This window comes from Mustela putorius, unplaced genomic scaffold (genome assembly GCF_011764305.1).
Source record: "Mustela putorius furo isolate JIRA1106 unplaced genomic scaffold, ASM1176430v1.1 tig00000095_pilon_pilon_pilon, whole genome shotgun sequence".
Classification (NCBI taxonomy): domain Eukaryota; kingdom Metazoa; phylum Chordata; class Mammalia; order Carnivora; family Mustelidae; genus Mustela; species Mustela putorius.
Window position 1 is genome coordinate 20,177,294 of NW_025421280.1, and position 10,691 is coordinate 20,187,984.

General features: G+C 58.1%; 1 protein-coding gene across 4 annotated transcripts in view; it reads left to right on the forward strand.

Annotated features, from left to right (window-relative positions):
* POC1A (POC1 centriolar protein A) overlaps nucleotides 1–10,182 on the forward strand; it is a 67,308-nt gene extending 57,126 nt beyond the window's left edge. For 3 of the 4 annotated variants that reach the window (XM_004780066.3, XM_004780065.3, XM_013049767.2), the window contains one exon: nucleotides 9,434–10,182. In XM_004780066.3, the coding sequence (XP_004780123.1) occupies nucleotides 9,434–9,532 (99 nt within the window). In that variant the 3' untranslated portion in view covers nucleotides 9,533–10,182. Of the gene's footprint in view, nucleotides 1–9,241; nucleotides 9,404–9,433 lie in introns of those variants that run through there. The other variant, XM_045079317.1, reaches the window with a different exon arrangement.
* The last annotated feature ends 509 nt before the right edge of the window (nucleotides 10,183–10,691 follow it).

Consider the following 10,691-nt stretch of genomic DNA (forward strand, 5'->3'; position numbering starts at 1 on the left):
CCCTGTGAGGTGGGGAGTACACCCCCGTGTCTAGAGCAAGGGCCACATAAATATGAGCTGTTAGTACAGGATTACAGTGGAGCCCAGAGAGATGCATTGTACAGATGAGGAATCTGAAACCTTGAGTCCCGTAGCTTGCCCAAGGCTGCTCAGCAAGCTAAGAGTCAAGTTCAGATCTGAACCCAGAAGAACAGCCCTGGAGCCTGTGTTCTTCCCACAGGATAAAGGTGGGGACCGGAGGTTACCATGGCAGCATTTTCCAAGGGCCCACCCCCATGCTGTGGCCAGGACATCCTGGGGGAGGAGGAGGACAGGCACTGAGTGTGGGATGGGACCCGGAGGTCTTCAAGGGGAAGAGGGCTGGAGTGGGGCTTTGGTCAGAGAGAGCCGTGGTAATAGGCAGCGCGGGCCTGGAGTCCAGCCTTTAGCCCTGAGCTCCTGCACAGGAAAGTAACGTGGGAGAAGCAGGTGGAGGGGAAGGGTGACCCAGGAGTCCCGGGAAGCTGAGGCAGCAGAGGGGGAGGCCCTGGGGCAGGGGTAGCCTGCCTGTATCCGGTGAGGGTACTCCTCGAGCAGAGCCCTGAGGTGAGGGCGTTGCCCAGCCTGATTCAGCAGCCAGAGGGGTCGCAGACAGCACGGTCCAGTCCCGGGACTGGTTTCCTGCACCCGGTCAGCCCTTCCTGCAGCCCTTCCCCGCTCCAGCACCCCCCTGTGCTCACCACTCCCCCTGCCCTCTCCCAGCCTTTGGGCCTATGCCCCGGGCTGCCTCCGCCCTGCATACTTCACCTCCCTCCCTCCGACTTTCTCCCCACTCGGTGGCCCTGGCACACAGCTGCACAAGTGGCACCCCCCACCCCAACCACTTCGCCTTCTTGCCTCACTGCCTGTCTTGCCCCCTTCGGGCACTGGTGGCTCCGTCTCCTGGCTTTCAGCTACACTGCTGTCTTAGGACAGGTTTAGTTCCCCTCACCACTGTGCCCCAAGCCTGGCAGAGTGCTTGTGGGGGTGGGGGGGTGTCACTTCTGGGCCACATCTTCCACGGTCTGGGAGGCCTGGGAGGGGCCTCGTGCTGTACCCAGAGCTCTACTGAGAGCAGGAGGCGGATGTGGAGAAGTTCCCTGGCTGGGGTGGGGGGCTGTGGGAGAGAAGCCTGGGAAGAGGGGGTCGCTGTGGGAAAAGCTGGGGCACGGCCTCCATATGCAGGAGCATTCTGTAAGGAACTGGCCGGATAGCTGAAAAGTGCACATAGAACGGCTGGTTGGTCTCCCTTCATCTTTCTTCCGCCTTCCAAAACGTTACTCACTCTTAGTCGTGGCCGAGGTGCTTCGCCAGAAGCCAGCCCAGACAGGACAGGTGCGGCAGCCACGCCAGTGCCTAGAAGCCCCCACAAGCCAGAGTCTCTTGCTGGCGGCAGGTGACAGACCTGACAGATGTGGGGATGTCCAGAGGGCCCCATTGGTGTACTGTGGTGCCCTCGGGGCTTTATGGAAGTTGGGCTCCAGTTTTGCTGCTACATTTGCCCGCAGGCTATATAAGAGAGAGATTTTCAGGAAAGGTCAAGGTAGCAGCCGTGCACTGGGCGGAGGAGCAGCTGCAGAAGGTGCCCTGGCTCGGAGGGTCTGCCCTGGGTCTGTGTTCTGAAGTGCCAGGTCACTCCCTTCCGTCTCACCTCCAGCTGAGGCACCACTTGGCCACGGTCAGTTCCCGGGTTGAGCCTCTTCCCCAGACTCGCTTTGGAATCAGCTTTGAGAACTGGCCACTCTGAAACTTGCTCAGACCTGTGAATGCAATAAGGCAGTGCCAGGGAGTGGAGGCTTCCCTGTTCCTGTCCCCTGTGGCTGAGGGCCCTGGGGCCCCTCCTCCACCTTGCCCGTGGCCACCACACTCTCTTCCTTGTTCAGCCACTCCAGACCAACCACACCGAGCTCCTTGATAGTTCCAAGTGCACCATTCTGTGCCTCAGGGCCTTTGTACCTGCTGTACCTGGGGTTTGGAATTCGTTTCCTTCAGCCCATCTTGTGTTGTCTCCTCACAAAGGCCTCCCAAGCCCTGGTCAGAGTTGGAGGTCTCCTAACCAGGTCTGTCAGCCCCAGAGTAGGTGAGCCGTGTCAGGGTCCTAGATTTCACTTGGATCTCACTCTGTGTGAATACATCCTGCTCCTTGTCTTGCCTTATCTCCAGACACAAGTGAAAAGGGGATGAAAAATGACCTGAAAAACAGGTAGAAACAAGGAGTGGGGGAAGGAGCTGAGGAAAAAAATGCAAGACAAGCCCGCCTCAGTAGGAAACCAGTCTGGGGAGAAATAAGAACCCAGCAGGGCTGAAAGAAGGGGAGGTCATGCCGTGAGGAAGTTGGGGGCCAGGAAGTAGGCAGAAGGGACAGAGGAGAAGCCCACCAAGCCCAGGGAAAGCACGATGGCAGAACTGGTAGGGAGAGAGTGGTCCCCAGAGGACTGCACACTGCTCTAGGAGGTGAGCGGGGCCTCCGAGGGTGGGGGAGTCCTCCCAGGGAGCACTGGACTCTCACCTTCACACGATGCCCGTGCAGCGGCCGTGGGAGCATCCTGGCTCCCCAGCCTTGGCACCAGCCCCCTTGGGCAGCGCGCTCAGGCAGATGCCCTGCAAACCCACTTTGGCCTCTGATGGCACTACCGTTTCCTGAATCCCTGTCACACACCAGGAGTCGGGGCCTCCCCTTGGCCACCTCAGAAGTTAGTGGAGATGCACACACCAGGCGCTGTCCCTCATAGGGCACCAAGACTGGCCCATCTGAGCCCTTGGGGGGCATAGGGACAGTGTAGGGGGAGCTGGGCTCTGCTGTTCCAGCTGCCAGAGCCCCACGGCTTCAGGCAGGCAGTGGAGACCTGGATGCCTGTTGGTAGAAGGCGTCTAAGGCCATGAGGTATGGAGCCATGGTGTCTGTGGAAATGTCCCCTGTGCTGTGTTGTCTCCCACTTGGAGTTGGGGGCCCTGGGTGCCAGACGTGTGGCTGAGGACTGGCATTTTGGTGTGGCTTCTTTGAGCATCACTCAGGTTCTTAGGGGACTAAAAATACAAGCCTGTCACTTTAAAATCGGTTATTTTTAGACCCCACTCAGAAGGCCCTTCAGGGTGTTACATGAACCGTCTTACACGTCTTGAACTGTGAGTGAGAGAAGCCGCTCGCCTGTTAATGTTGACTTGACGGGACAGATCAGTGTCTGCTGTCCCCTGAGCAGGAAAATGAGGGTTCGCGTGAGATGCCCTTGTTCGGCCTCTCCCGGGAGGATTTTCCCCTGGAGAGCTCAGGCAGCCAAGTCAGGCTGGAAACCATTCCCTGCTCCAGCTGGAGCTGGACTCCCTCGTGCTCATGGTTTTGGTCCCCAACACCTCTATCACCCTCCTCCCTGTCTGGTCCCCTGTGTGGGGCTGTCCCTTCTTTGTCAACCACTGAGGGGCCAGGCTGCTTTCCAGGGGGCTTCAGCCGTGTCCCTGACATCCTTGTGCCCCTGGTTCTGTCTGAGACCCGGGGCTTATGGGTCCATTGCTCTCCCTGCTTGTGTCCCCCACTCTGCCCCCAGCAGTGAAGATGATGTCAGCAAAACAAAATAGCCTTGCTGCTGGCTCTGATCCCCCGCCGGGCCCTCAGAGGGGCCTCACACTTAACCTGTCCTCTCGGGAGCCCATTCTCACCTCTTGCGGTGCTGTCCTGTCCCTTCTCCGATCCCCCCCACCGACTTACCACCGGGTGCTGGCGGTTCATACCTTGTGGGTGTGTCTGGTTAGGCCTCTAACACACCTAACCAGGGCCATGCAGGCTCTCCCCAGAGCATCCCCGTGTGGCAGCCAGAGGGGTCTGCTCCCCACTCAGCCTAGGACCACCAAACACCATCCTGTGCTCTAAGGCTGAAGGCAAGGCCGCCGGGCGTGGCCGGCAGTGCCTTGCCCCATCTCCTGCTTCCATGAGGCCCTTCCTCGTTCCCGTACAGGGCCCTCCTTTGCTCTGTCCCTCCTGTTCCTTTCTTCCCTGCCACCTCTCGGCTCTGTGCCCACTGACCCTTTGGGCCCAGCACCCTCCTTGCCTGCTTGCTTGGTGAACTCCTCCTTAGCCTCTGTTCACCCCTCCCTTCCCCCACCCAGAACCCTCGGTTCTTCCCAGCACACCCTCCTGCTCTGTGCTGCTGCTTAGTGCTTGGCTTCTGGATGGGGCGTGTACCCCACGGGTCCCGCCAAGTCGGTGTGTGCCCTTGTCAACCTCGGTGACATAGGTCAGCCCAGGGACCATGTGCCAAGGCTGAGCGTGAAGAAAGTCTGGGGCAAGGGTCTGCAAACTTTCTTAACAGTAGCTATCAGGCTTTGTGGGCCAGAGGGTCTCTGTCACAACCGTGCAACCCCATCCTTGCCAGAAAGCAGCCATAGACGGTATGTAAACAGGCGGGCATGGCAATAAAGCCTTATTTACAAAACTGGGCAGCAAGCAGGAATGTTCCTAAGGGCACTGTTTCCCATGACCAGGGCTGTGGCATCCTGGAAATCACCAGTGACAGGAGCAGCAGAAAGTGGTTCAGAAACAAGCCCTCCAAGGTGACCTGCTGACCAGGTGTGACTTTGAGAATGAAAATTCTGGGTCTCCTGTGACCTTGCCCGCCCATGAAGCTCCCCCGTAGCTGGCAGGTGAAGGCTGTGACCTTGGACGTGGAGGGTGTTAGGTGAGGGGTGATGGTGTCCAGGCATGGGGTTTGAATTTTTTTTTTTAATTTATTTATTTGACAGAGAGATCAAAAATAGGCAGGCAGGTGGGGGAGTGGGGGAGGGAGCAGGCTCCCTGCTGAGCGGAGAGCCTGATGCAGGGCTTGAGCCCAGGACCCTGAGATCATGACCTGAGCCAAAGGCAGAGGCTTAAACCACTGAGCCACCCAGGCGCCCCGGTGGGGTCTGAATTCTGCTTCCTGTCACTGTGGTTCAGGGAGAGAGTAGTCAAGCCCTGTGCTGTGAGGGGTGGGGCACGAGCAGGGAATGGGGTGAGTTCCATGCCGTGTTTGGGAATTGATCATTTATGCTGAGTGACACGGCCCCCAGTAAAAGAAAGCGTCTAAAATTCAAGTTTTCGCGTGGTTTCTCATCACGTGTCTATTAAAAGGTTCTTGTTGATAATGTCCCTTTTGTCCATATAACATTACCTTTTTGTAGCCAAAATTGTGACTTTTGTGATAATTCCAAACCTAAATATCCAGTCAGATGAGAGAGTGCTTTGTGGGGTTTGGGGGCATCTGAGGCCTGGGAGCCACCTCTGAGGGCGGCCTGATGGTGTGAGGAGATGCTGGGTGACGCTGGAGGGTTGTTCGTTCCCATTTAAACTGGAGCCACTGGGTCAGGTGACCTGGACAGGACAGAGGTGTCTTCTGATGGATAAGAACAGAGATGCACGAGGTTCTCCTTAGACTGCCCGAGTTAGGGCTTTGGGTGGGGGACACACAGGTCTCCTGGGGTTACATGGCTGGTACCCTTCAGGCGTGGCTGGAGCAGGGGAGGAGGAAGGCCAGGCCTCACCTTATTCGTTCATGGGAACAGAGCAAAGGTGCAACTCATGGTGCTTTAGCCCAAACTCTGAAGCTGGGCCCTCTTAGTTCACGGCCCTGGCTTGTCATTTATAAGCTGTGTGACTTCAGGCAAGCTGCTTAATAGCACCGTGCCTTGGTTTCCTCATGTGAAAAATGGGGATGATGAAGCCTCCCACCCCGGAGGGTTTTTGAGGAGTGCTTGGCGTATCATGAGCTCTCCGTGAACGGCAGTTGCCAAGAGCGGCCCCTGGAGCCAAGTGTGTCAGAAATCATGAGGATGACCGCCACCACCCCCCCACACACACACACACCCCCGGCTTCCCCAAGCCTGTCCTGGGTCTTCCCACCATTCTCCCTTCAAGTCTGGACTCCTCACTCCATTTACAGCGGGGACTCGAGTAAGCTCCCCAGATGGCACAAGGCCCAGGGAGAGGGAATGAGTTGCATGGTTTCTCCCCAGTCCACAGACAAGAGGGACCTTTCCGAAGGAGTTTGGACCCCAGCGTGCAGGAGGCCTAGGACATGGGTTACCTTGCCCAGACAGGTCCGCCCAGCAGCCAGAACCCTGGCCTCTTCAGCCGCTTCTCCACTTTCCCTTTGCCCTGCTGCAAGGGCAGAGGCCTACAGACAGCTGGGTCAGTCAGGGCTGCTTCCCTCATTGGCATCTGCCACCAGACCTCCTTGGGGACTTGTGGGACTTATAAGGGGGAGAGGCTGGGACCAGACCTCCGGCCTACCGCTCCTCTGCACAGAGAAAGGGGAGGGGCCTGTGGGCCCTGGGGCTGCTTGCAAGGCCAGACCTCATTTGCCCTGAGTGGAAGGAGGGTGAAAGGGTGGGTTGGGGGCAGGGGTGACGGTGTCTGGAAGACTGTGGGGCTGTTTGCTTCAGTAGTGCGCCTCCCCACCCTCTGAGGCAGGTGGGCCTCATCTCTGGGCACCATGTGGCAGGACCCAGAGTGCAAGGCGGGGTGAGCAGCCTGCTTAGCGTGGATGGCCCTGGGCAGCTGGAAGAATGGACTACGGCCTCTGCCATCTGAATGCTGAGGCAGCACGCATTTACTGAGGCTTGTGGTATGCCTGACATTTGAACAAGGCCATGCAGTATGACCTGGAACCAGTCCTTGCTGGGGACGCCCTCACCCACCCATGTGCTATCCCCAATGCTTTCCCCTTCCGCCAGAGGCCCCAGCAGCTGGGAGGCTCCGTGGCACCATAGTGGCCTGGGCTGAGTCACTGCGGATGGCCCACCCGCCCTCTTGCTGTCTGTACCGCCAGCCCTGAGCATGTTTGACCTCTGTTCCTTGAGTGCCCCAAAGGCACCCACTCGGTCTCAGGAGAGATCTTTCTCCGTGGCAGAGGGAAGGCACATCAGCAATATCAGGCATTGGGATTTCTAGGTTTCACTTGACCTTGAGAGACACCATTTTCCATGAAAACGACACCCCATGCTTTATTAGAGTAGGATTATTAAGGAAAACTTGTGGAGCAGAGAACACCAGACGACATTCTAACATACAGATAATCCAAAACTCGTCCTCCTCTCCCTGGCCCATCCTTCCGGCTCAGACGGGTTCGGGTGGGATCAAATGTGAGTGCGAAGAGCCTGGTGGGCCTCATCCCCGGATGGCGACTGTCACTCAGCATCTGGGCAGAGCCGGGGGGCACTAGAAGTAGAGACCAGAGATGGTGACTCTTCCAGAGTCGGTTGCAGCTGGAGAAAGGGAGAGGCGGGAGAACGACAGGGAGGAGGGGGCTGCAGATTTTGAGGAGTCGTGGATGTGAAGCCTTCCTGTCTGCAACAGGCCAGGAAGCACGTCCTCAAAGCTCCCCAGGGGAGGGCCCACAACCAGCCGGACAACCAGCCGGCACCCTCCTTCCGGGGCTGCAAGGAAGAGATGGGTGTGCAGTTATGTTTAAAGAAGTATAATATGGACAAATGGCCGTATTTCTACCAAGCAGAAGCATGGGCCCCCCGTGGAACTAAGTGGAGGCCTCGTGAAATGCGTGGCACCCCCGGTTTTGACGCTCGCCCCGCACCCACTGCCTCCACATTTGCGGATTCGGTCCCTGTGGAAAGTTAAAAAGGGCGGGGAGGGGGTGGGCACGGATGAAGAGCAGGCTGGCTCCCCTACTGTGACCTGGAGTCCAGGGCCATCGGAAAAAGTCTGGATGGGGAAGGATTTTGGAGCTTGGCTCAGCGCGCGTTTCACAGCAGCCAGTGGAAACTTCCAGGAATGCTGCTCTGGGCCAGCCAGGGGCTGTTTCCGCCGCCCCTTTTACGAGGTACAGACCCCTCAGCGGCTTCTGGCCAGCACAGGGGGAGTGTGACTGTTCCCTTCAGCCCGGCTCTGCCTCTTGGGGTGCAGTGCTCCTTTTCAGGCCTATACCCCCGGGTTCAGAGCCCCTGCAGCCCAGGTCAGCTCCCTCAGAAATGGCCAGCCGCCCTGAGGAGCAGCCTCCATGAGCAGCCGACATCCGTGCGGGATGCTGTGAGAATTTATAGCTGCCCGAGAGGATAAACTCCTTCCCAAAATGTTTCAATGGTTTATTAAATGTATGAAAGGAAAGTTTCCTTTTCATTGGACCAAGGCCCAGAGCCTCCTTGGAGCCTCAGGGAAGGTGGCAGAACCTCTTGGGAAAGCCCATAGACAAATGGGCAAAATTAATAGAAAGTATTGTTTCTTAACCTGACCCCTTTCTGCTGGCTGTCAGCTGCACAGCACAGGGACCAAGCCTGCCTCGCTCATGGTGGATTCACCCCAGGCCTGGTGCAGGCCTGGCACTCACCCAGCCCTCGGGGAGGAGGTGAAGGAGAACTCAGCCATCATGGCCAGCCTGGCGAGGGCTGGGCTTGGCTGTGTGACTGGTGGGCAGGCCCTGGGCAGGAGTCCTTGAGGGCAGTGAGCCAGCTGCTCTGTGGGGAACACATGGGCTCCCAGACAGCACTACCCCTCTGCCAGCACTCTGTCCCAAGCCAGAGAAGGTGGGCATGTTTTTTACAGCCTTGTCCAGCAGCCATGTCTGTAAGACTGGCCCTGACCCATGAGGCACATGCCTCCCCGGCACGTGGGACTACCAGCGTTTGGCAAGCCAGATGGCTAGGTCCACAGGCCAGCCATGCTGGGTGGGCAGGAGACGACAGGGAGCTACGGGCTCAGCCTCTGGAAGCCAACATGATGACAGACGTTCCCAGCATGGATCAAGCTAAGAAGTGCTGGCCACCATCTTGAGTCACCTCCTAGGCTCCAGGATTCCTGTGACCTTGGCATTGTCCTTCCATCACAGAGGAGAAAAGGGGCTCCGAGATGGAGTTAGCGCCTGTGTCTCAGACGACCTATTCCTGCAGTGGTCCTCCTTGGACTTAAGGCAGAGGCCCTCCTAGGCTCAGAGTTGCTCAGTCACTCACCTCCCAGCCTGGGAAGCCCCTCCGGGTGTGGAGGTGAAGGGTCTGAGACGTGGGCAGGACCCAGATGGGGTGCCTTCATTTGGGGGTGTTTTCTTACCTTTGGAATGGAGATGGGTGGTGATCTCCAGTTGATTGTAGACAGAAGCCTAGTCCAAATGAGGAAGTGGTTCTGCTCTGGATTCCCGTCTAAAGGCCAGACTTTCGGGGCTGTGGATCCTGACCATTGGTTGTCTTGGGGAATGACCAAGGCTGAGACCCGCTGCCTCCCTTCCCTGTGTCCTCCCCTTGCCTGCAGACATCAGAGGACAGCCACGCAGAACCAGGAGGAGACGCAAAGGCCTGAACTATCCCTAGCAGCCACCGGAGACAGGGACCTGGCAGCAGGACAACAGGCTGGGCAGCCGAGCAGGACTGGTTGAGGGGATCCCCAGGGCAGCCCTGTAGCCCCTCTGTCCTCTGAGGCCTGACTGTGCCATTTGTTTTACAGACGGTCTCCATCCTGGAGCAGCGGCTGACGCTGACGGAAGACAGGCTGAAGCAGTGCTTGGAGAACCAGCAGCTAATCATGCAGAGAACACCACCGTGATCAGGGGAGCCAGGATCAAGAGCTCGCTCGATTTGGGGGGGTGGGGTGGGGGATGGCAGGCCGGGGATTTGTACTGGGGGACTTGGGTCAATAAACGAAGGGGATTCAGCTCCGCCCCCGAGACCCCGGGGTTAGGCACTTCTGTCCCCCACCTGCTCTCTGCCGCTGGAGGCTTGCAACCTGTCAGCAGAAGGCCCCTCTGGGCAGTGCCTGCACAGACACAGAGGACTGCGTTTGGTTTAATGGGAAGGAGTCACTTGAAAATGTTTGCTACCTCGGAGTCCTCGTGGGCCTGAAGATCACAACACACCCTCCCCCCAGAAGAGGTTGCCCCCAGGCCGCCTTATGGGGTTTTGTCGCTCTCTCTGCTGAATGCCTGACTCTTCCCACCCATGACAGCTTAGGAGTGGACTGACTGCCCATTGGCTGGGCCAGCCAGGAGATTCCTCTAAATATGACAAAAGGCTCCATGGGGGCCATCTGAGTCAGGTTAGTCCAGGAACAAGCGTGCGGTGGGGCGGCGGTGGCTTCACTGTGGCCTGGATTTCTGCCCCACACGTGTTCACTGGGGCCCAGTGGCTTCCTCCTCTGTACACCTGAGGGTGAAGGAATCTGAAATTAAAATGGACTTTATTGAGCTTGTCATAAAAGTGGCTCATTCTGAGTGAGACCTCATCAGTGCCCCCCCCCATACACACTCCTCAGGGCCCCTAAAGGGAGAATGAAAGCAGTGGCTTCGGAGGGCCCTTACCAGGTCACCTTGGGCACTCAGGACACTCATCTGCATCTGCTCAGGGAACTGGGGGATCCAGGACAGCCAGAGCCCCAGCCCAGCACCCACCTCCCTCTGGCTGACCTCAGCCAGTTTCGTCAATTGGGTCCTGGAGGACTCAGGCAGCTGCATTTCCACTTAACTCCGGAGGGTTCCCACAGGCTTCTTCCTGTGCACTGCACAGGGAGAGCCAGGCGAGTGCCCTCCACGTGTCTGGGTGCTGTCCGTGTCTCCGGCATTTGGCTTCTTGGGGCCCAGCCAGCCAGGGAGGTATTTATCCTTCAACATACCTGCTGTGCCCTGGGGGGCTGGGGGGTCCCGCGTTAGATCTTCTCAGGAGCTGTTGGTACCACGCAGCTAATGAGCTTCCCAGCCTCTGCAGCTTCC